The sequence below is a fragment of the Ovis aries genome, chromosome 8 (assembly GCF_016772045.2).
Source record: "Ovis aries strain OAR_USU_Benz2616 breed Rambouillet chromosome 8, ARS-UI_Ramb_v3.0, whole genome shotgun sequence".
NCBI classification, from domain to species: Eukaryota; Metazoa; Chordata; class Mammalia; order Artiodactyla; family Bovidae; genus Ovis; species Ovis aries.
In genome coordinates, this window is record NC_056061.1 from 91,597,482 (window position 1) to 91,622,751 (window position 25,270).

General features: G+C 53.1%; 1 protein-coding gene across 7 annotated transcripts in view; it reads left to right on the forward strand.

Moving 5' to 3' along the window:
- FAM120B (family with sequence similarity 120 member B) overlaps positions 1-25,270 on the forward strand; it is a 68,166-nt gene that overhangs the window by 10,238 nt on the left and 32,658 nt on the right. For 4 of the 7 annotated variants that reach the window (XM_060419356.1, XM_060419355.1, XM_060419358.1 and 1 more), the window contains exons 1-3: positions 6,281-7,329; positions 8,783-10,000; positions 15,066-15,246. In XM_060419356.1, coding sequence (XP_060275339.1) covers positions 7,297-7,329; positions 8,783-10,000; positions 15,066-15,246 — 1,432 coding nt within the window. In that variant the 5' untranslated portion in view covers positions 6,281-7,296. The other 3 variants (XM_042253764.2, XM_012183304.4, XM_042253769.2) reach the window with 3 other exon arrangements.

Below are 25,270 nucleotides of genomic sequence, written 5' to 3' on the forward strand. Positions count from 1 at the left end.
CACCCTTTTCCTTATAAACAAGTGTTACTCAAGGAGTCCGTTGATGTCAGCTCTTGTAGAACACCTGCTCTTAAACACACACCTGTCCGGCTGCACGCCTGCGTGCACGCTGGGCTCTGGAAGGTGCACAGCAGTGGCGAATGCTCCCCACGTCAGTGCTTTAGCTCAGATAGTTGGCCCAGTACAGATTTCATGTAAGTTACTTTAAGTCATGCATGGTAAAGTGGTTGGCCATCGGGACAAGGGGATACTAGTTCTGAACAGAGTTTTCTGGATAATTTAATTTGGATTTTTGCCCATTAAGGAGAAAAATCTCACATTTAGATTGGAAATTTTTCTGAAATAGAGGATTTGCCTGCTTTCCTAAAAAAATATATTTTTTGCCACACTACATAGCTTATGGGATTTTAGTTCCTGAAGCAGACTGAACCTGGGTCCCCTGCGTTGGAATTGCATTCTTCACCAGTGAGGCACCATTCCCTGCTTTCCTAACAGAAGGTGCTAGATGTGTAGGGACTTTGCCTGATCCCTGCGATATGATCTCAAGTAAACATTGTAAACACACCTTGTTGTGATGAGCATAGTGTTAGGGCTTGTTAAGGCGCGTGCACCGGTCTTCTCTGCTGTTTATGTGGCGTTTTCCTGTCCCCCGAGTTTCCTGGGTCCACTGTCAGAGGTTCCAACCCTGTGTCAGCATGGGCACGCCTGTCTCGTGCCCTTTCCATTACTGTGGACTTGGAGCTAATTGTTAGAATTATGCAGAAGAGTGATTCACAGATGATAAATCAGAGCCTGAGAAGTCTCTTATGAATAAATTATTTCAGTTTTACTTACGAATTTTGAAACTTACATTGGAGTCTTATTCTGAATTCTGGATCAGTGAGGCGTAAGTTTTTATAGGTGGCAGGCATTTTCCTTTTCTGCGTTCATTGACCTGTACGGCGCTCTGTAAAGCTGCAGTCAAGTAGCCTCTGGGTGCCGCTTCAGTCCCACTGGTCCGTTAGGCCCCCTGGGCCTGGGAGCGCTTCCAGAAAGGAGCGCTGTGGCTATGCACGCCCCAGGGCAGGCTCTGCCAGGGGTGGTCTTCCCTGCGGGCCCAGCCGCCACCAGATCTCTGAAGTGTGGTGTTCGGGGAGCTGGCTGTGCTGTTACTGTCTGTGACCTCAGCAGGTGACTCAGTGCACACTGCTGACTGCCCCCAGCTGCCGGCTCTTCCTGCTTTCTTTGCTGGCATGCAGGCCTCGCAGTGGAGTCTGAACAAACCCCCACAGTGCACCGGGGGGGCTGGAGGGGCGTCCACTGTGGGTTCACTGTGTACAGCTTGGTGCACTTGGACACGTCTGCACGCGCCCAGGTCTGCTTCGTTCCCGACAGACCCTGAGCCTGGGCTCCTTTCAAGGTGCACGTCTTAGGTGTCTGTCTTGCTCGTTGCTGTGTCCGCAGCTGCGGGACCTCATGCCTTCGGTGTCCTGGGGGAAGGGGATACAGAGGCTCTCTTTAGCCTCTTTGCCTTGCAGTATGACACAGGGCTTTGCATGCCTCCAGAGCTGGGGTTCTTCCCAGTGAGAGAGGGCTTTGGATGTCTGGCCTGCCTCCATCCCTCTTCCACAGCACAGGCAAGGCAGTGCTTCCAAAGTACCCTTGCTGAAGAGCTGTGTGTGACACCCACTTCCCCTCAGAGCTAAGTGTGCGCGCATGTGTGGGTTTGGAAGCCGCTGTTGCAGAAGCCCCCTGCTACATCTGTCCATACTCTTCCCTCCAGCAGAGGCTCTGCCAGGCCCAGGGGTTTGGGTTTTTTTTGTCCCCCATATTCTGTGTTGAAGAATACATTTATCATACGCTAAGTAAAGTTGCAGGTTAAACTGCATAATAGAACAGATCTTTTAAGCACCTTAGAAACACGGATTTAATATAAAAAGACACCCTGGACCTAAATAAAGGCATCCCTGTCGCTCTTGCCTCATGCTTCTCGTCCGCCTGCCCTCCTGCTCCCTCTGGCTGTGCCACCTGCCCTGGCTGCCTTTGTCAGGCCCTTGGCACGCCCTTCCCCAGGTGGATCCCCTTCCTCAGGTGGCGTCCCCTTCCTCAGGTGCGTCCCCTTAGGTACGTCCCCTTGCCCAGGTGGCGTTCCCTTCCCCAGGTGCCGTCCCCTTCCCCGGGTGCCGTCCCCTTCCTCGGGTGGTCCTTGCGGATCCCAGGATGGGTTGCCTCTTCCTGCTGACCATCTCTCACACTGTCTGCTTTTGTCTGTCTTGAAGTGATGCCCCAGTGACGACCGCTTGCTGGGGCTTTTCCTGCCAGCGTGTACGCTGCCAAAGGCAGGGCCCTGTCTGTCTCGGTCAGCTCGCATCCGCTGGAGTGGCGACAGGGGTGCTGGCTTGGCCCATCGTCCCGCATCCTGTGTGGGGCCCCCGCCGGGGCTGCCCTGAGGCTGCACTTGTGAATTCCGGTGAACGCTGAGCAGCTGCTGTGTCTTGCCTGGCCTGGGACACATTGTCATCTCTGAATTTTCAGTCCTTTTTCTTAAACCCTGCTGTGTAGTAAGGATCCCTATAAGTTCCTCTTAGCTGGGGCTCTCAGGGGGAAGAGGAGAGAGTGGACCTCAGACCCTCCACTTCAAGCTCTGGGGGCCTCATGAGGGGGTGCAGGCCCAGGCGGCAAGCTCCCGCTGAGAGCAGTTACCCAAGACTCGGACACGAAGCCAGGACAAAGGAGGACTGTGCATCCTTCCCCGAATCCTAGGCCATTTCCAAGAGTTACCCCTGAGATAGTTCAGGTTTCTAAAAGAATGTCCATCTCTCTTTTAGTTTGCTGTTTCCTCTTGATGCAGCCCAAATATCATGATGATGCGTGTCAATTTGTAGATCTCTGTCTTGTAGAGACATTATTTCTGTCTGATAGAGATCTATCGAGAGGTTATGGTTTTGCTTCTGTAGCATATTGGTCTGATTTGTCAGCCAGCTTAGCAGCCAGCTCTTCAGATGTGCTCGGCACCAGCTTCCTGTCTTCCCTCTCCTCACTGATGTGCCTTTGCACACGTGCTGTCTTTCCACCTTGACTGTTATGCCTTGAACCTCTGGGACGCCAGGTGTCCCTGACGCGGCCACAGCTGCTGGTTCTGGTTGTCCTGCAGACGCTGTTCTGTGGGGTGTGTGCCCGGGGCTGTCCGTGGTCCATGGGTGTGTGCCCGGGGCTGTCCGTGGTCCATGGGTGTGTGCCCGGGGCTGTCCGTGGGTCCATGGGTGTGTGCCCGGGGCTGTCTGTGGCCCATGGGTGTGTGCCCGGGGCTGTCGTGGGTCCATGGGTGTGTGCCCGGGGCTGTCTGTGGGTCCATGGGTGTGTGCCCGGGGCTGTCCGTGGGTCCATGGGTGTGTGCCCGGGGCTGTCCATGGACCCGTGGGTGTGTGCCTAGGGCTTTCGTGGGTCCGTGGGGGTGTGCCCGGGGCTGTCGTGGGTCCATGGGGGTGTGCCTGGGGCTTTCATGGGTCCGTGGGGGTGTGCCCGGGGCTGTCGTGGGTCCGTGGGAAGTGTGCCTGGGGCTGTCCGTGGTCCATGGGTGTGTGCCCGGGGCTGTCTGTGGGTCCATGGGGTGTTTGCCCGGGGCTGTCGTGGATCCGTGGGGTGTGTGCCCGAGGCTGTTCATGGTCCATGAGGGCGTGCCCAGGGCTGTCGTGGGCCCACTGTCCTGTGCTCTGAGTGACCCTCCGTGCATCACCTTTGATCTCTCAGTGGCAGGTGGGGGTGTATGTGTTTTTACTGAGGCCTGCCTCTCCATTTCTCTAAGTGTGGCCAGTAGAAAGATGGTAAATAAAGGAGTTTCTGGGTTTCTCACCTCTTCTCTCCAGGCCTCAGTTGCTCGTCACCCTGGACCTCGGGACTGAGCTGGGCATGGCCAGAGCAAGGCTTCCCCCGGTCCCCCTGTGCAGCCCCTGCCCCACCCCGCTGTGCACCTGCCGGCTCCTTCCTAAACTGTCCTGCCCTGACGCCTTCTCTCCAGGTCAGACTCCGGCTGGTAGTCTTGCTTTGTCCGCAGCCAAGTCTGTAAGCTTGCTGGTTCCCGGTCTCTCTTTACACCCCTGCCCTGTGGTGCCTTCGTCTGTCACTCCCTCACAGATGCGTGCCGGGCCTCACGCACCTGACTCTGCTGGGCGATAGGGATCTGATGGGGTGACACCTGCCGCGAGGCCCACAGTGATGGGCAGGATCCCCAGATTCTCCTTTGGGTAGCAAGACTCCTCCCTGACGAGAATAACTTTTGTTTTCTTTCCAAACAGTAGTTATCTAGGTAATGGCAGTTCCCTGTATAGTTTGCAGGTAGAATAAGTAAAACTTTCTAGGTGTGTATGTGTGTGTATATATATGTGATTTTACAATGTGTATTTTGTATATATATATTTGCAGTCATCTTAAAAACTACCTTTAAAGAATGTAAATCCTTAGTATATGCTCTTAGAAATAAAAGGCTTAAAAAACAGAAGAAAGTTATTGAACAAGGTAATATTGACAGATTCTCTTTTTAAGCATTTCTTTTCACACCACACACAGCATTGATGGCACGTTAACGCTGCGTTAACGCTGCATTCACGCTTTGGGGACCTGAAATACTAGAAGGCATCCTCTAATGTCCCAAGTTCCCAAATCTTTACCTATCCAAAGTGTTCTTTGTAAATACCGTAGAAGAGCACATTCCTAAGGTAATTTGTGATTCAAACTGAGAAATTGGCAGTGTAAAATACAGGAAAAACCAGTACCTGTTTAAGAAAATAGTGAGCTTTTTACTACTGAGGTAAGCGAGGAGGAAAACCATTTGAATGGAACGAAAGCAGAGGCTGAGCCCGACTTCTTGCGAAATAGAGGAGAGTGTTTCATGAAACTCAGTGTCGCCACTTGGCAGTTTTAGTAGAAAAACGCTTGAAACAAAAATGGCTTTTTTATTAGCGAGGGAAGGCAGCCGAGGCAAACGAGGCAGGTAGGCGAGGCGGGTCTGCGGGTGGGCGAGGCGGCGGCCTGGAGCCTGTGCGCCTCCTCCTCCTCCTCGCGCGCGCGGCCTCCTCCTCGCCTCCCCGCGGGCGCGGCCTCCTCCTCCTGGCGGGCGCGGCCTCCTCCTCCTCGCGGGCGCGGCCTCCTCCTCGCCTCCTCGCGCGCGCGGCCTCCTCCTCCTCCTCCTCGCGGGCGCGGCCTCCTCCTCCTGGCGGGCGCGGCCTCCTCCTCCTCCTCCTCCTCCTCCTCCTCGCGCGCGCGGCCTCCTCCTCGCCTCCCCGCGGGCGCGGCCTCCTTCTCGCGCGCGCGGCCTCCTCCTCCTCCTCCTCGCGGGCGCGGCCTCCTCCTCCTCCTCGCGCGCGCGGCCTCCTCCTCGCCTCCCCGCGGGCGCGGCCTCCTCCTCCTGGCGCGCGCGGCCTCCTCCTCCTCCTCCTCCTCCTCCTCCTCCTCCTCCTCCTCGCGCGCGCGGCCTCCTCCTCGCCTCCCCGCGGGCGCGGCCTCCTCCTCCTCCTCGCGCGCGCGGCCTCCTCCTCGCCTCCTCGCGCGCGCGGCCTCCTCCTCCTCCTCCTCGCGCGCGCGGCCTCCTCCTCGCCTCCCCGCGGGCGCGGCCTCCTCCTCCTCCTCCTCGCGCGCGCGGCCTCCTCCTCCTCCCCGCGGGCGCGGCCTCCTCCTCCCGCGGGCGCGGCCTCCTCCTCCTCCTCACGCGCGCGGCCTCCTCCTCGCCTCCCCGCGGGCGCGGCCTCCTCCTCCTGGCGCGCGCGGCCTCCTCCTCCTCCTCCTCCTCCTCCTCCTCCTCCTCCTCCTCGCGCGCGCGGCCTCCTCCTCGCCTCCTCGCGCGCGCGGCCTCCTCCTCCTCGCGCGCGCGGCCTCCTCCTCGCCTCCCCGCGGGCGCGGCCTCCTCCTCCTCCTCGCGCGCGCGGCCTCCTCCTCGCCTCCCCGCGGGCGCGGCCTCCTCCTCCTCCTCGCGCGCGCGGCCTCCTCCTCGCCTCCTCGCGCGCGCGGCCTCCTCCTCCTCCTCCTCGCGCGCGCGGCCTCCTCCCCGCCTCCCCGCGGGCGCGGCCTCCTCCTCCTCCTCCTCGCGCGCGGCCTCCTCCTCCTCCCCGCGGGCGCGGCCTCCTCCTCCCCGCGGGCGCGGCCTCCTCCTCCTCCTCACGCGCGCGGCCTCCTCCTCGCCTCCCCGCGGGCGCGGCCTCCTCCTCCTGGCGCGCGCGGCCTCCTCCTCCTCCTCCTCCTCCTCCTCCTCCTCCTCCTCGCGCGCGCGGCCTCCTCCTCGCCTCCTCGCGCGCGCGGCCTCCTCCTCCTCGCGCGCGCGGCCTCCTCCTCGCCTCCCCGCGGGCGCGGCCTCCTCCTCCTCCTCGCGCGCGCGGCCTCCTTCTCGCCTCCCCGCGGGCGCGGCCTCCTCCTCCTCCTCGCGCGCGCGGCCTCCTCCTCCTCCTCCTCGCGCGCGCGGCCTCCTCCTCCTCCTCCTCGCGCGCGCGGCCTCCTCGCCTCCTCGCGGGCGCGGCCTCCTCCTCGCCTCCTCGCGGGCGCGGCCTCCTCCTCGCCTCCTCGCGCGCGCGGCCTCCTCCTCCTCCCCGCGGGCGCGGCCTCCTCCTCCTCGCGCGCGCGGCCTCCTCCTCCTCGCGCGCGCGGCCTCCTCCTCGCCTCCTCGCGCGCGCGGCCTCCTCGCCTCCTCCCGCGCGTGGCCTCCTCCCCGCGGGCCCCACAGACGCCCGCTGGGCGAGCTCTGCCTTGGGTCCTCTCATCGTCTACAAACCTTTCCTTTTTAAAAAAAAAATCCATTTTGGTTTTGTTCCGTCTGACAGCCCTTCTTTGTGTTCTGAAACAGGCTGCCTTCCCGCCAGGCCCAGGGGCGTGCCTGGGAACGAACCTGCGGTTGAGGGGGTTCTGTGAAGTCCGTCTTCTGCATCAGAAACACGCACAGCTTCCCAGGCCAGCCCAGGGCCGGCAGGATCTGCAGTGGTTGGGAGTGTGGGTCCATCGTGCTTACTGAGGCGGCCTCACTCGGTCTCAGCTTCAGTGTGCTGTTTGTGTCCACTCGGCGTTTAGATAGTCTTTATTGTTGTTGCGTAGTGACTAAGTCATGTCCGACTCTTTGTGACCCCGTGGACTATAGTCTGCCCGCCTCCTCTGTCTGTGGGATTTTCCAGACAAGAATACTGGAGTGGGTTGCCATTTCTGTCTCTAGGGTATCTTCTTGATCCAGGGATCGAACCGATGTCTCCTGCATTGGCAGGCAGATTCTTTACTGCTGAGCCACCAGGGAGAAGTTCAGTCATGGCCGACTCTTTGCGACGCTATGGACTGTAGCCCACCATGCTCCTCTGTCCATGGATTTCTCCAGGCAAGGCAAGAATACTGGGGTGGGTAAGCCATTACCCCCTCCAGAGGATCTTCCCAAGCCGAGGCTCGAACACACGTCTTCTATATTGCAGGTGGATCCTTCACTGTCTGAGGCACCAGGCAAGCCCTATGTTTATTATTAGGAGCAATTAAGTAGATAATTTTAAATTCTGTTAGAGGCCACTGTCCATTAACAGGTGTACATTCTTAGAAGGGAATCCACAAGGGGGCCTTTTCCCAGCCTAGTAATTTGCTTATTTCTTCATTTGTGAAATAGGGCTTATAATTTTTACCCACCGTGGTGGTTTTGACGTGTGTTTTGAGTGCCCAGTGCTGTCTCGTAGGCGGTGAGCTCGTTCTGCTGTGTGGGGGCAGCTGGGGTGTCTGCCCTCAGCCCCTGGCCTGAGAGAGGGCCATTTCCTCTCTGCTGCTGTTTGCATGATAAGGGTTCTTTTGTTTTGTTTTATCAGAGGACATGAAGCCTTGATGAGAAGAATAGGCTGTTGAGATAAAAGATGTCTGACCACCAGTGGGTGTCTTTTACTATGTGCAAGGACATCATACTCGTATAAAGGACTCTGCTTAATTTTTTTTTTTCCGGATTGTGAATTCTAACTCTTCGAACTATTTTGTGTGTTTTTACGTTTTAGAACAGATAGTTTTTCATCTACAGTCAGTCAGTCATCATCTCAAATGTTGAGGATATTTGGCCTAGAGAATTTTCACATCATCTTTTTAACACCTTTATTGAGATATAGTGATGTGCGGGAAACTTCGAGCCTGTGGTTACCTGTGAAGCCACCCCACAGCCAAGGTCGTGCACGGGTCTGTCACTTTGCCCGCGCAGCGTCGGCCCCCGCTCCTGCCCCGCCGCCGTCGCCCGCGCGGCTCTGGCCCCGCGGCTGCCCGGGCGGCGGCTCTGGCCCCGCGGCTGCCCGGGCGGCGGCTCTGGCCCCGCGGCTGCCCGGGCGGCGGCTCTGGCCCCGCGGCTGCCCGGGCGGCGGCTCTGGCCCCCGCGGCTGCCCGGGCGCCGGGCTTGGCGGCGGCGTGCGCGCCTCGGTCCCGCCCCTTTCTCTCAGCGGAACTCTTCTGGGAAACGTCAGTGTTGTGTGTATCGGTTTGCATGTTAAGCTTTCAGGACTCACTTCTGTCTGCGCTCCTAGGTGGGAAGCAGCACTTCTGTGAACTATTAGCCTGTTTTCAAACTTCGTTGGGAAATCTCTTGAGTAACAGTCATAGTGAAAATCTAGAGAGAGCCCTGCCTCGCACTGTCCGGGTCAGAGCCCGACTCGGCGCCTCGCTCGGGTCCAGCCCCGGGGGTGAGCGAGGAGGCCCCCGAGAGCTCGGTGTGCCCTGTGCTGTGCTGAGGACGGAGGGAGCGCGAAGCCTTGACTGTGTGCTTTGAAAGGCGCCGTGTGTCACGGTGACGCCGTATTTACTCATTTCTTTTCCTTTTTAGATCCTTCCCAGGAATTCCATTATGGGCGTGAGAGGTTTGCATGGGTTTGTGGCAAGTAGCTGCCCACATGTGTGCACCGTAGTGAACTTCAAGGAGCTGGCAGAGCGCCACCGGAGCCAGCACCCCGGAGGGACGCCCGCCGTTGTGGTCGACGCCATGTGCTGCCTCAGGTACTGGTACACGCCGGAGTCCTGGGTCTGCGGCGGGCAGTGGCGGGAGTACTACTCTTCTTTGCGAGAATTCGTGAGCGCTTTTACCGCTGTTGGCATCAAGCTGATCTTCTTCTTCGATGGCATGGTGGAGCAGTCCAAGAGAGGCGAGTGGGTGAAACGCAGACTCAAGAACAATAGGGAGATAGCCAAGATCTTCCACCACATCAAGTCCCACAGGGAGCAGCCAGGCAGAAACATGTTCTTCATCCCGTCCGGGCTGGCCGTATTCACACGGTTTGCTTTGAAGGCCCTGGGTCAGGAGACTCTGTGCTCGCTACAGGAGGCCGACTACGAGGTGGCCTCCTACGGCTTCCAGAACAACTGTCTTGGGATTCTTGGAGAAGACACTGACTACTTAATCTATGACACCTGTCCCTACTTTTCTATCAGTGAGCTCTCCCTGGACAGTCTGGACACCGTCATGCTCTGCCGGGAGAAGCTCTCTCAGAGCCTCGGGCTCCGCCTGGCCGACCTGCCTCTGCTGGCCTGCCTGCTTGGCAATGATGTCGTTCCAGAAGGCATGTTCGAGAGCTTTCGGTACAAGTGCTTGACTTCCTATGCCTCTGTGAGAGAGAGCTGTGACAGAAAAGGTAATGTTATCTTAGCTGTAGCAGACCACATATCTAAAGTTCTTCGGTTGCATCAAGGTGAGAAAAAGCTGGAAGAGATGCTGCCTTTGGGACCAAACAAAGCTCTTTTTTATAAAGGAGTAGCATCGTATCTTTTGCCAGGACAGAAATCTCCATGGTTTATCCAAACACCTAAAGATGTAGTAACTTTGGACAAGCAGGTACTATCCATGAGTTCAGATCCTGAATCTAAGCAAGAGGTTCCCATGTGTATGGACCCTGAATCCAGGCAGAAATTACCTGTAGGTACAGACCCTGAATGTAACCTAGAAGCAGCCGTGTGTGCAAACACTGAAGTTAAACAAGAAGACCCTGTAAATATGGGGCTTGAAGCCAAACATCAAGTAACTGTGGTTTCGGATCCTGAAATCTTAAAGGTAGGTGGACGTGCCCACCCGAATCTAATATGTCATGATTGAAAATGTACCCAGTGATGGATTTGTCAGTGAATATTTATTGACTGCCTGCAGTGGTTAAGACACGGTGAGGGCCACAGAGCCAAACCCTTGAGTTTAGCTAGGAGCTTCACGATACATGTGAAAACCTACGCTGTGGGCTCTGCCTTGTGTTGTTCCGTGGCTGTTACAGAGCGCTAGGGATCTGAAGAGAATGATAGCTGTGGCTTAAGGACAGAGAGAAGCCCCCAGAGGAGTAGTTACAACTGGAGCCAGGCCTTCCTGGGCTGAGGTTTGCTGTGAACAGACAAAGATGGGACCTGTGCCCTCAGCAGAGCCCTGGACAAGTAGCTGAGGCCTGGGGTGTGAAGGGCTAAGTAAGCAGAAGATAATTGGGAAGGACAGAGCCAGACGGTGGATATTCCTGCCTGCCACCCTAGGGGTTTGAATGTAGTCCTGAAAACGATACAGAGCCTTGATAGTTTTGAAGGAAGGCCACTGTTCATGAACTGCCCGCTCGGTGTAGGTTGGTTGCAGTGTAGCTATTATCTCATCGAAAGCTCTCGTTATCCTTGGGTTACAGAGGAGGTGCGTGTGGACACTAATGCCCTGGGGCATCTCAGCAAGTGTGGAGCCAAATAGGACTTCAGTCACAGCTTTTCATTGTTCTTGCGTCGAGTGTCACCATCTTTCCAAGTTAAAAACCTGGGAACGTCTCTCTCATTTTTCATAACCAGTCTCTCTTAAGTTTTGCTCCTTTGATCTGCTCAGTGGCCCTCACCACCCTGGGCTCTCAGCGCCCTGTGTGGATGGCTGCAGACGTCTGGGAACTCTCCCTAAACAGGCTTTTGTCCCTTCCAGCCCCCTTGTCATGCTGCAAGCAGAAACAAAGCCCTGATTTGCGTTTGCTAGCTCTTCGAGCGAAGCAGTGACCTGCACAGAGCGGGCCGCCGTCCTGGCTGCTGCCTGCTGCTCCAGCCGTACCTGCCCCTCCTGCCTGCCCCTCTCCTGGACGGCCCTCCGGCCCCTCCGCGGGTCGTTGCCTGCTGGGCCTTCCCTTCACACCCAGAGAGGCCGCTCACCCTGTGTGAGAGACTGATGTTTGCCGCAGGTGCCCCCAGAATGTCCTCTCCGGTTCAGGTCTTTCCTTCCAGACCAGGGGGTCCTGTGAGGGCCTGGCCTTGCTGGTTCTTGTCTTGCCCTGCCGTGGTCTCAGGGAGTGTCCTCCGCCTCTTCTGTCTCTACAATCTGTCAGTGACTTCTCCTCTCCGTCCTGCACAACTGCAGGGACCCTTCCCCTCTCTCTGCCACGTGCCTTGTGACAGAAAGGGTAGCTTCTTATCATAGTGATGAGGTGAGAGGTCGAATGTGGTACGTGTTTCAAGAGAGTTATAGGTGAAAAAGCATTAAGAAATGTATTCTACCTGGAAACATTCTTAACTGCTTTCTAGAGGGAAAAGAATGTGAATGGACATTGGAGGAGGGTTGGAGGCGGACCTGCACGTGGAGGTCCCGAGGAGCAGTGGGAGGTGGGTGGAGCATGTCAGCCTGGAGAAGGATGGGCCTCAGCGCGGCCCGAGGAGAAAGGCGGGCAGAGGAAGGACGGAGCCCAGTCTGCGCTCGGCTTCTGTGCTCAGTGTGGTCGCGCCGCTGGCTCTCCAGCGACTACCTCTGCGTAGTTGTTCCTGGTTCTCGGCTGTTCCTCACTGTCTCCGCTAACGCAGCTCTTGCTGGACGCCCTGGTCTCCTGCTCACGTGAGGCCGTGGGTGTGCAAAGGCTAAATGACATGTCTGCAGTGGTCACACAGCTAGTTCTTGTAGACCCCGAGTTTGAGCCCAAGCCTTCCATGCGTCACAAGATCGTACCCGCCTTCCCTGGGCTCTGAAAGTCCATCGGCACCGGGAGAGGGACGCGTCATGGTCAGGAGTTGGGAAGTGGGAGAATGGAAGAGTCTGAGAGGGAGCTGCCCTGCTCGGGGTCTCATTCGAGAGTTGGGTGGTATCTGCTTTTTGTTCAGCCCAGGACGCAGAGCAGTCCCCTGCCACGCCTCCGGCACCATCCCAGGCCCTCTCTGCTCGCTTCTGTTTGCTCTGGCTCCTGCCGGTCCCCGGCTTTCACTTCCGTCTGTGTGCCTTGCACCTGTCAGTCTGGGCTCCTCCTCACACATCCTGGCTGCGTTTGCTATGCCTGCCCCATACCCACTGGGCGTGGTGGCCTGGCATCTCACCCGGTTTCCTCCAAGGGGAGTCCAGGAAAGTTAGGTCCAGCCACAGAGGGCAAGCATTTGTGTGCTGAGAGAGTTCAGGACTTAGTTCTTAGCCTCTTTTAGGAGGCATGGGATAGCAAGTGGAGGTGTGGCGAGATCAGATACTTGTTTTCTGAAACACAGCAGAGAGTGGACCAGTGTGGCTATGAGCTGGAATTAGGGAAATGGAACCGGAGTAAAAGAAGCAACTCAGGCAGTGTTTCAGAAGAGAATCCTGCTGCACAGGTGAAGCTCCTGTGCTCAGGCTGGTGGGGTGGGGTTGGCCTGAGCCAAACAGAAAGGAAGGAAGCCAAACAGAAGGGACCATCTGATGCTTAAAATGTGTGCTCTGCCTGTAGTGGAGACCCTCCAGGTAGAAGCAGTGATGCCCTGAGGGGTGAAGGGCGTCCCACAGGGAGGAGGGCGAGGTGAGAGTAAGCTGACAAGGGCTGGGAGACAGGTTCAAGGGTGAGAAGGAAGGCGGGTCTGCCCGATGCCGCAGCGGCCGTGGACGGGGCTCGGAGGTCGTCAGGATTGCTGTGTGGGAGGATCGGAGGGCCCACAGAGCCGTGGTCACCCATAGGCTTGGTGGAGGTTAGATTACAGGAATTTGGTGGCAGTTTGGAGGCAAAAAAGACAGAAGCTGGGGATGGGGTTGCTCTTTGTGGAAGTCTGGCGGAAGGAGCCCAGCAGAGTCTTCTGGGCCTGTGAGCAGGTGGAGCGTGGTGGTGGGGGAGCGGGGAGAGGACAGAGCGTGTCCTGCATCAGTGACACTTGGACTTCTTGAGCTTAGAAGCCCCTTCGAAAATAATTTGGAAGTTTCTTAAATTCCCCTTAAAAATTCCTTACAATTTTCTTTTTGCAGTAGCATCTTCTAGCACTGACAACAGATAGCCAGAATCCGGACGTGCATTTTGGGGACGTGGACACCCTGGAAGCCCTTTGGTGCCAAGTAGCTGAGTGCAGCAGTTTCCTGGGTGCATGCACACAGCTATCGCTGTTTCCTCCAGCACCTGGGTAGGCTGAATTCTTGCTCTAGGATGCTCAGATTAGGTGGATATGTTACAGTTTTTCCAGGTGTGGAATGCTATATAATATCTGCAGTAAGGGCAGAGGTGAAAGATGCTGAGGTGATGAGCTAGTTGATGAATTAATATTATAATTGTAGAAAACGTCTCTGAAAACCCTGTGTATACCCAGAAAAGAATGTTACATCTCAACTCTGTACAGCTGCCAAAATTGGAGGCTTTTTGATAGAGTGAATATATAATTTATTAAAATTTTATGGATAATTTTGTCAAAATTCTAACACTTTTGAAATAAAAAAAGAGGAAGAAACGTAGGAAGGTATAGGAAAATACATTAGAGGGTATTGTACCTTAAAAGAATCATGAAATATCTAACCATATTGTTGCTGATAGATTCTGTATCAAAAGGGGCATTATAGAGAAATAATGTTACTTCTAATGCTCTTGGTTAGAGCATTGGTTAGAGCATCAAGTAATAACTCTTTTGGGATCCTTGCTGACTTTAACGCTGCTAGCTTGTCTGCCATCCTGATTTAAAGACGCATTTAGCCATGAGATAGGCCCTGGAGAATGTCCAGCCAGAGAGTAGTCGTGGCCGCCTGTTGGCCATGCGCTATCTGCCAGCCTCTGATTAGCTCACTGAATCCTCATGGATAGTTCTGTGAGGACAGCACCTTTGTTAAACCTATCTTACACGTGAAGGAAGCAGGCACTGAAGATATTAAGACTCAAGTCACCGGAGTGAATGGGCCTGAGCGAGCGCGTCATGTGGGTCAGTAGCAGGACGCTGATGAGCAGAGGTTCTGATGCTCCAGGCTGTTGTCAGAGCGCATTTTACATGTCATCGGGGGCAGGGTGGCTTTAAATTATGAAGAGTAATCCTGCAGTGGTGAGAGTGTTCTTTGCGGAAGCATGAAACCTGTGTGTCGGTTGTTACAGACCATCTGATCTCAGCTCCTCATTGAGTGGGAGCATGGCATCCGCTTCCATCGTCCATCTCTTCACCTCCCAGTGGGGGCCCCGCACCGCATTCAGAGCAGAAAGCAGCGAGTGCTTGGGCACAGTTTCTGCTCAGTGAAACAGTGCTGAACAGGTGAATGAAAGCGACGCAGTTTCTAATCCCAAGGAATCTGTGGTTTAATAGGAGAGATGAGGCAAGGTAACGACTGGACAGTAAATGTGAGTTGAGCCCCTTAGGTCGGGGAGATGAGCTCTTGCTCACAGAGGATGGCAGGGTCCTGGAGAGGTGGCACCTCAGGGGAGCCTCACAGGGCAGAGCCTGGGAAGTGGCTTTTGGGAAGGGCTGAGAGAGGTCAGTTTCCCTCATGGAGATTGGGTTCCAGAGTGTCCACGAGGGGTGCACGGGAGGAGATGGAGGTCTTCACAGGGCCTCTTCAACTCAGGCTGAAGAGTCTGGAAGCCGGCCTGAGTGCAGTGATTGGGCCTCTGTTTCTAGGAAGACAGTGCCACTGGGGTGAAGGGTGGGTTGGAGAGCCTGGAGGGGGGCGGCTGGAGCCCTGGGCTGCCCCTCTCCCTGTTGGGTGGACAGGATGTTCAGTGATGGCAGAGGTGAGTCACAAGTCTGGTTGGTGGGTGGAAATTGGAGGAGGAACGCGGTAATAGAAAGTTCTGAGCTGGAAGCAGAGGCCGGCTGACGTCCTGAGCTTGAGTGACATTTTCTCTGCCTCTGAGCCCTAGAAGGCCTTGGGTTTCCTGCTGAAGGTCACGGCATTGTTTTCAAGGAGAAACCAGCTGCATCTGATTGTTGGGCAGGTCGCCAGAGCGCAGCATGTCCGGGCGGAGAGCTACCTGGTGTACGGCGTGATGAGCAGCGGCGAGGTGGAGTGCAGCAGCAGCCTGGAGGACGCCACGGACCAGGCCCTGCCCAGCCAGGCCTTCGTCTACCGCCCGGTGCGACAGCGCGTCTACTCGCTTCTGCTGGGGGGCGGCGGAGGTGAGTGCGCCTGGAGCTGGGGCTGGAGCTGAGAACCGGCCGGATGGGACGAGCGCATGCTTTCAGGACTCAGGATTTGTTTCTCTGTGAAGTCCGAAATGGCACACGCTGCTCACATCTGCCCAGGATTAGGGGCAAATGCATGGGGTGTCTGTTTACCTGATCAGCAGGCGGCTGACCAGAGCGCATTGGGTGTCTGTTTACCTGATCAGCAGGCGGCTGACCAGAGCGCATTGAAAGAGAAGTGCATTGTTTCTGTTGTAAAGTAGTTGTAGTTTTATTCCTCAGAAGGATTTAAGAAATTCAAAACTTTGGAAACTCTTTCCTCCTGTAGAAGCTCATGCAGGATGTGTCTGCTGTTAGAAGACCGTCTCCGTTTGAGTGTGGCTTGTCTCCTTTCTGTTCTTTTACCTTTAGACTGTCCCTAGTGGTCGGAGCGTTTCTCTTTTAGGCAGCATGTCTGTCTGGGCTGTTTACGTTTGCTGCGCCGGCTGACGTGGCTGGGTTCACTTCTGCATTGTGCTCTTTGCTCTGTCCTCTTTTCCCCTTTTCTGACTTCTTTTGGAACAGTTGAATAATTACTAGTATTTTGCTTTGTATTGGCTTACTATTGGACTTGAATTATTAGATTTATTTGTTTTTATGTGTTTGCTTATTTTCTTAGCAGTTGCTCTAGGGTTTCTAATGCATGTCTTTAACTTGTCAGAATTTGGCTTCAGTATTATACCATGTAAGGCGTGTTGTAAAAACCTTACAGCAGTGTGCTTCCATTCCCCCATCATTTTTCCTGTTCAGTATATTTTAAAGATTTTATTTTGAAATAATTATTTACTCAAGGGAGTTGCAAAAAATAGCCTATAGGATTTCATATTCCCTTTATAAGATGACATTGCATATAATAAAGTATAGTATCAAAGCCAGGAACTTGACATCAGTACAATACTGTGAAGCAGACTATAGCTGTGACTCACTCTTCAGCATTTTTTACACCCATTCGTGTGTGTGTGTGTGTAATTCTGTGCAGTGTTATTCATTCAAGATACAGGCGTGGATGTGCAGGTGCCCACACGCAGATACGGCTGTGTCATCCGTGCAAGACACAGGCGTGTTGCACGGCCACAGCGGCTCTCCGTCTGCTGCCTCTTCACACCCACCTTCTGTCCCTGTCCCCGGTCAGCAGTGGCCCATCCTCCAACTCGACCCTTGGGTCATTCTTGGGAAAGTCACATAAATGGAAACATAGTGGGTAGCCTTCTGAGATTATGCATATGTTTTAAGCATAAATACATGATTCTTATTTTTAAGCTGTTGGCAAACATTTTTGTGAAGGACCAGGTGATAAATATTTTAGGCTTTGAGGGCCCCGCAGTCAGTAGCAGCTAATGAACTCTGCAGAGGTGGGCACCCTAGACGCAAATCCAGGAGGGCATGGTTGTGCCACTGAAGCTTTGTCTAGTTTTCCCATGTCACAGAGTTTGAATTGTGTGCCATTGGTCTGTGTCACAGAATGTTCTTCTTTCAATAATTTTCTAATCATTTAAAGCAATATGAAAAGCATTTTTAGCTTTCAGACTGAATAAAGGCAAGCCAGCCAGATTTGGCCTGGGAGCTGTGCTTTTGGTTGTTTTGGAAAGGAGTCAGTCGGTGAGTCGATGTCTGCCGTGTGTGCTGTTTCTGGTGCTCTTTATTGCAGAAATATAATTCTGCTGGGGGCAGAGTTCTAAATACTTCTGTCCGGCGCTTTGAGGGTGTTGTTCTGTCGTCTAGCTGCGTTTCTCCGGAGACGCCCGTGGTCCTTCTGACTGTTGGGTCCGCAGGTTGTGAGTGTTTCTCTGGCTGTCCTTTGGGTTTCCTACTGACTGCTGGTTTTTCATCCCCTGTTGAAGCTGAACTTTGGAGTCATTTCCTCCAGCTCTTGAGCTCCTTGGGTCTGTGAGTTTCTGTTCCTTGTTGACTTTGAGAGCACCGTTTCATGGAACACTGTCTTCTGTGTCTCTCTGTCCCTCTAGGCCCATATCACATGCCTGGCTTACACCTCACAGTGCCCCTCAGGCACCAAGGCTCGTTTGTTAAGCCTTTTCTCTCTGTGCTTCAACTTGGATGCTCTTGTTGCTCTGATTTCATGTTTTCAGGGCCTTTCTTCTGTAGTGTCTAATCTGCTACTAGCCTATCCAGTGAAACTGTCATTTCAGATGTTGTGTTTTTAGCATTTAAAAAAAATCTTCCATTTCTTTCTTCCCTGTCTTCATGTTTTCCTTTAAATCCTTAAACTTGTTTGCAGTGCCTGTTTTCAAGTCCTTATCTACTAATTCCATCATCCCTGTCATTGCTGGGCCTGTCTGTTCATTGCCTTTTCTTCTTCCGGGGGGGTCCACGTGTTTCTGCTTACCCTCGTGTCCAGTATTGTATTGTGCTCTAGAAGGTTTTGGATCTGTGAAGGGTCTTGCCTTTTGTCCTGTAAGGGGTCATTTACCTGATCCTTGCAGGGTTTGCCTGAAGCCTTGTTAGGCGGCCTGGGGAACCTCAGGAGATGGAGGGGCCCTGTTCCTGAGGCCGGGGCCTCCTGGGCTGTCCGCACGTGCCGGCGTCTGGCGCAGCCCCTGCACACGCTGGCCCTGTGTGGCCCCAGGGTCGCATGGCCCATGGCCACCTGCCTGGCCTCGTTGAGCCTTGCCCTGGGCGTAACATGCTCCAGCCCTCGGGACCTCAGGGTGCTCTTCTGCATGGCGCTGGCGCTGGCTCTGCTCGCAGCCCTGCTGTCAGGGCAGCCTGTTCTCTCCGAGCCCTGCTTAGCTCTGCTTTGCTCTGCTCTCTCGCTCTTCTGGGCTCTCACGGCCTCAGCTGCCATCTGCACGGCGCCCTGGGTCCTCAGGCGCTTCTCGGGTCCTCAGTACGGGAAGGGTCGCGGCTGCAGCCCCGCAGCCCCCGTCCCGGCCGCACCCACCCTCCTCTCCTGCTGTGGGTGCCGACGGAGGTGAGTGCTGGTGTGGTGCTTGCACCTTTTTTGTGGCTTTTCTTTGCCCTTGGAGGGTTGTGTCCTGCATGTTGGTACATTTTTCTCCCATCCATATGTCTGTGGTGTTATTGGAGCTGCTCAGAAATGATGCTGGACCTCCTGGACTGATGTTTCGTTTCTTCATCCTTACTTCCGGTTTGTTTTTCCTGCATTTGGGGAACATTTCACCACTTCATTCTCAGCTTTTTGAGAGGGTTCCCTCTCTCCTTCCTGTCTCATTCCTCTCTCCTTTGAGACCTTGCTCGTCTTACTGACACTTCTCCTGGAAGTGGAATTCCTGCTGGAAGCCTTGAACCTCGCTGGTGGGGGGCTGGCAGAAGTGGGTTCGCCCCCTGTATACCCAGGCGCTTTCTTTCACTTGCATTGCTTTAAGAATCAAATCCATGTTGACAGATACAAAATGCATTTTCTGACTCAAGCCATCCTTCTGATCAGTTCTCTTTATCCCTCAGGCCCTTAAACACTAACTCCCCCAGATTCCTCCCTTCTTCCCTCATCAAAAGTGACTTCCCATCACTCACTGGGACCATCTTGCGTGTAGGAGAGGGGTGGCTGGGCGGGGAAGTAGGGAAGGAAGGAGGTGCCCCAGAGGGCCACTGACCCAGTGTCTCCTCTTCCTCCCTGGAAAAGAAGTAGTTTCCTCTCTGAGGGCGCGTGTGCACTTCCTTCTTCAGCAGATTTCAGTTTTTACTTGCCCTTGCGCATCGTCCGTGGCTGCCTCCCCACCGGGCTGAGCAGGGCCTGGTCGGGGCATTCTGCTGCCCCTGGCAGATGTCTCAGAGTGAATCACTGAGCGATATGTGTGTTTGAAATACTGCCTCTTCAGAAGTGCTTGCATTTGGCAAGGCACTCCTTGGAAAAGGCTTACTCTGATGGTTGGATTTCAGACACAGGGAGAGCAATGGCCCCTCAAGCACCACCACACAAGCAGCTGTCTCTAAGCCCTGTCTGATGGGCAGGCGGGAGCTACTTGTTCAGAGTGAGGTTTAGAATCAAAGGTGCCTTTAGCTCCACAGTCATTGACTCTCCGCACCAGAGCTCCTGCAGGTGTGCAGCTGTGGACACTGGTGATCTGAGCCAAAGCACAGCACCAAATTGATGACTTTGTCCCTCAAAGTTCCTCATTATGGGCAAGACTTGGATACCAGGCCTGTTGGCTGCTCCAGCCAGTCTGGAGGGTTGGCGGCGCCGCTTTAGGGAGTGCTCGGCCTCTGTCACTCCTCCCCGTGTGTATGTGGCTGAGCATATGGTGTTTAGACAGCTCAGTGGCGCCATGGCCAAAACGGGAGAAGCCCTGCATCGCTCAGTCCTCAGCCGCCCTTGGCTTCACGCCTGCTCTTACCCCTGATTTTACACTGTCTGTTTCTCAGTCTCCCTAGTGATGACCTTAGATGAAGTCATCGAGAAGCGTGATGTGTCTTAAGAAATAAAAGAAACTCAAAAAGGTGCAAGAAGGCAGACTCTGTCTGCTTTCCCCTCCCACCTCACTGGTTCGCAGCTCAGAATGGCCCACGCCTGTGGCCCTCTTTAACATTTAATATTAACTGTCCTTTTTCCTTGTCACTTTCCCCTCATTTTCACCGCGCAGACATTCCAGGGATCCAGTGGGAGCTGCAGGAGGCTGATAGACCCGTGACGGACACCTTTGCAAAGCGCCTGCAGGGCAGCAGCTCTGAGTCCTAGAGGTTGACCTAAAAAGTAATCCTTTCTTCCAAAATATATATACAAAAAAGAAAGTTTGGGGGAATTTTCTATTTTTTAAGGACTAAAGCCATACATAATTATAGATTAATCCAGCAATATAAAAAATGTAGGATCATAAAGACAAATATAAACTTTTTAAAGCCTGGAGAGTTGTTATCAAACTTGAAATCCCTGTGATTGAGAGGTTATAGATGACATTGCTTCTGCTCATTCTGTTTCCTTCCCGGTGCTCACAGACCTGCCAGATCGTGTGAGAGGAGTGGGCACTTTTGAGAGTTTGTGTGTTGGAATAATCAAGAGTTTTTAATGGGAGAAAGGTTGGACATGTAGACCCACATTTTTGCTCCCAGGGGAACATTTCTTAGTTATACACAGAAGCTTTTTATAAATGGTGTGATGTGTCTGTCCTTTGGAAATAGCAGAGCAACTTTGGTTGTTATTTTTTTGTTTTCCATATAAAATGTTATAGTGTGAATAGAGGAAAACTAGCAAAGAACTTTCACTTGAGTTTTACTTTGCTCTTTGAACTTGGAAACCAGCAAATCGAAAGCTCAAATGAGAAAATCAAGCTTTCCTTTTAGGAATTATCAAACTCAATCTCCTCTTCTCTTTTTCTTCGTTATGTGGGCATTTAAGAAGGTTATTTTATTTTAATTCAGACAAACTAGATTATTGCAAACATTTCTGCTGTTTCAAAATACATACCAGATTAAATCTGTGAAAATATGTGGTACCTCAGAGAAAACTCAGCAGTGGCTACAGGACTAGCAAAGGTCAATTTCCATTTCATTTCCAAAGAAGGGCATTGCCAAGGGATGTTCCAGCCACGGTACAGTTGCAGTCATTTCACATGCTAGCAAGTAGCATGCTCAGAATCCTTCAAGTTAGGCTTGAGCAGTACATGAACCAAAAACTTCCAGATGTACAAGCTGGGTTTAGAAAAGGCAGAGGAACCAGAGATCAAATTGTGAATATTTGTTGGGTCATGGAGAAAGCAAGGAAGGACTGGAAAAACATCTGCTTCTGCCTCATTGTCTTTTCCCACTGCTCATAGGATCCTCAAGGCAAGAGTGCTGAAGTGGTTTGCCATTCCCTTCTCCCATGGACTCTAGGAGATAGTGAAGGACAGGGAAGCCTGGCATGCTGTAGTCTGTGAGGTCACAAAAGTCAGAAACGACTGAGTGACTGAAAAACAGCAACTGCTTCTTTGACTACACTGAAGCCCTTGACTGTATAGATCACTACAAACTAGAAAATCCATCGTTAAAGAGAAGCGAATGCCAGACCACCTGACCTGCCTCCTGAGAAACCTGTGTGCAGGTCAAGAAGCCACAGTTAGAACCGGACATGGACCAACTGGCTGGTCAGAATGGGGAAAGGGGTGCACGGTGACAAGGCTGCATGCTGTCACCCTGCTCACTGAACTTCTCTGCAGAACACTTCATGCTCAGTACCGGGCTGGATGGCCCATAAACTGGAATCAAGGTGCTGGAAGAAATGGCAGCCACCTCAGACATGTAGAGAATACCACTCTAGTGGCAGAAAGCGAAGAGGAGCTAAAGAGCCTCTTGATGAGGGTGAAAGAGGAGAGTGAAAAAGCTAGCTTGAAACTCTACATTCAGAAAACTCAGATCATGGCATCTGGTCCCATCCCTTCATGGCAAATAGAAGGGGGATAAGTGGAAGCAGTGACAGATTTTCTTTTTGGGGCTCCCCGCTAAAATGACTGCAGCCATGAAATTAAAAGACGCTTGCTCCTTGGAAAGAAAGGTATGACCAACCCAGACACCATATTAAAAAGCAGAGACATCACTTTGCTGGCAAAGGTCCATACAGTCAAAGCTGTGGTTTCTCTACCAGTCTTGTACAGATGTGAGGGCTGGACCATAAAGAAGCATGAGTGCCAAAGAATTGATGCTTTTGAATTGTGGTGCTGAAGAAGACTCTTGCAAGTCCCTTGGACTGCAAGATCAAACCAGTCAGTCCTAAAGGAGATCAACTTTGAAGATTCATTGGAAAGACTGATGCAAAAGCTGAAGCTCCAGTACCTTGGCCACTTGATCTGAAGAGCCAACTCATTGAACCTGATGCTGGGAAAGTTTGAAGGCAGAAGGAGAAGGCGCCAGCAGAGGATGAGATGGTTAGATAGCATCACTGACTCAATGGAAATGAACTTGAGCAAACTCCTGGAGATAGTGAAGGACAGAGGCGTGTGGTGTGCTGCAGTCCAAGGGGCTGCAAGAGGCAGACTTGACCTAGTGACTGAACGACAACATCCAAAGAATGGGCTGATTTTCCAGCAAAATGCGTTTATTTTAAGATTTCAGGTAATACTTTGCATCTAGCTGTGGCTTTTGGAAGAAGCAGGGAACTGTAACTGTGTCTGTGGTAGGGGTAATCTGAATTAACAGAGAAAATGCTTCCAAATGAATGTCTCGGTTTGGGCAGAGACCTCATTCAGACTAAAGACTTATTCTTTGCGTGTTGATAGGCTGTTCTGGCCTCTCTGCACTGCCCTTTGCCCTCTTCTGGCAGAAGGAGGAGGCAGGCGCACTGAGTGTCCCTGTCACCTGCCTGCTTACCAGGGGAGTGGCAGGGCGCGGAAGAGCCTGCAGACACCTGGCCTCCGCTTCGGAGAAGATGCGCATCGTGTCTCTGTTTCTGTGTCCTTCCCCATAGTTGCTGATAAAATTTTGTTTAGGGAATGAAAATTAAGATTAGCAGTTCCAATTGAACTTTAATCTTCTGGCTAGCTAATTTTATTTGAAAGGTAAGAGTTCCCTATTCAAGGCTCTGTAAGTAAGTAGCTGTAAGTGCTACAGTTTATGTGGCAAAGTTCACTCTTGTTCTGGTCAGTTAAACTCATCAGGTGTTCAGTTAATCATTTTAAAAAGCAAAAGCTTTTCTTAGTTTGTTAGTTAAGAAATACTTTGGAATTAATATACACATAACCCCCAGCTCAGTTCAGTCGGTCAGTCGTATTTGACTCTTTGCGACCCCATGGACTGCAGCACGCCAGGCCTCCCTGGCCATCACCATCTCCTGGAGCTTTCTCAGACTCATGTCCATCAAGTTGGTGATGTCATCCAACCATCTCATCCTCTGTCATCCCCTTCTCCTCCTGCCTCCAGTCTTCCCCAGCATCAAGATCTTTTCTAATGAGTCAGCTCTTCTCATCAGAGTATTGAAGCTTCAGCTTCAGCATCAGTCCTTCCAATGAGTATTCAGGACTGATGTCCTTTAGGATGGACTGGTTGGATCTCTTTGCAGTCCAAGGGACTCTCAAGAATCTTTTTCAACACCACAGTTCAAAGCATCAATTCTTCCATACTCACCTTCCTTTATGGTTCAACTCTCACACCCATGCATGACTACTGGAAAAACCATAGCTTCAACTAGACAGACCTTTGTTGGCAAAGTAATGTCTCTGCTTTTTAATATGCTGTCTAGGTTGGTCATAACTTTCCTTCAAAGGAGCAAGTGTCTTTTAATTTCATGGCTGCATTCACCATCTGCAGTGATTTTGGAGCCAGGAAAATAGACCCTCTGTTGTCCATGTTATGGAGGAAAGAGGGAATTTGGCATCAGTCCTGGTCTGCATAATGAGGAAAGAGGGGGTTGGGTTGATGTGCTGGTCTGAATTTTGAGAGAAGAGCTCCTGGTGTTGGTGCTGGTCTCAAGCCTGTTTTCCCTTAGGCCTGCTGCTCCTGTTGGACTCACCTCCATGGGCAGTGCCATCCTCCTGAATTGTAGCTGGGCAGATACTGCTGAGGTGCCTTGCCTAACTCAGTGGAACTATGAGCCATGCCGTGTAGGGCCACCTAGATGGACAAGGCCATGGTGGAGAGCTCTGACTAAATGTGGTCCACCAGAGACGGGGATGGCACACCACTTCAGCATCTAAACGTGGTCCACCGGAGACGGGGATGGCACACCACTTCGGCATCTAAACCTGGTCCGCCGGAGACGGGGATGGCACACCACTTCGGCATCTAAACCTGGTCCGCCGGAGACGGGGATGGCACACCACTTCGGCATCTAAACGTGGTCCGCCGGAGACGGGGCTGGCACACCACTTCGGCATCTAAACGTGGTCCGCCGGAGACGGGGCTGGCACACCACTTCGGCATCTAATCGTGGTCCGCCGGAGACGGGGCTGGCACACCACTTCGGCATCTAATCGTGGTCCGCCGGAGACGGGGCTGGCACACCACTTCGGCATCTAATCGTGGTCCGCCGGAGACGGGGCTGGCACACCACTTCGGCATCTAAACGTGGTCCGCCGGAGACGGGGATGGCACACCACTTCGGCATCTAAACGTGGTCCACCGGAGACGGGGCTGGCACACCACTTCGGCATCTAAACGTGGTCCACTGGAGACGGGGCTGGCACACCACGTCAGCATCCTTGCCCTGAGAACCCCGTGAAAAGGCAAAAAGATCCGACACTGAAAGATGAACTCCCCTGGTCAGTAGGTGCCCAGAATGCAACTGGGAGGAGTGGAGAGACAGATCCAGAAAGAGTGCGGAGCCTGTGCCAAAGCAGAAACAGCGCCCAGCTGTGGCTGTGACTGGTGATGGAAGCACCAGCTCCAGAGCTGCAGAGAGCAATACTTCATAGGAACCTGGTGTTAGCTCCGTAAATCGAGGTAAATTGGAAGTGGTCAGACAGGAGATGGCCAGAGTGAGCATCATCATTTTAGGAATTGGTGAACTAAAATGGACCAGAATGGGCGAATTTCATTCAGATGACCGTTGCATCTACTACTGTGGGCAAGAATCCCTTAGAAGAAATGGAGTAGCCCTCATAGTCAACAAGAGTCCCAAACACAGTACTTAGGGGCAGTGTCAAAAACGACAGAATGATCTCTGGTCGTTTCCAAGGCAAATCATTTAATATCACAGTAATCCAAGTCTATGCCCCAACCACTAATGTCAAAGAAGCCGAAGTTGAATGGTTCTGTGAAGACATACAAAACCTTCTAGAACTAATACCAAAAAAAAAGATGCCCTTTTCATCATAGGGGACTGGAATGCAAAAGTAGGAACTCAAGAGATACCTAGAGTAATAGGCAAGTTTGGCCTTGGAGTACAAAATGAAGCAGGGAAAAGGCTAACAAGAGTTTTGCCAAGGTAACGCACTGGTCAGAGCAAACACCCTCTCCCAACAACACAAGATACAACTCTGCACCTGGATGTCACAGATGGTCAACACCAAAATCTGATTTTTTATATTCTTTGCAACCGAAGATGGAGAAGCTCTATACAGTCAGCAAAAACAAGAACAGGAGTTGACTGTGGCTC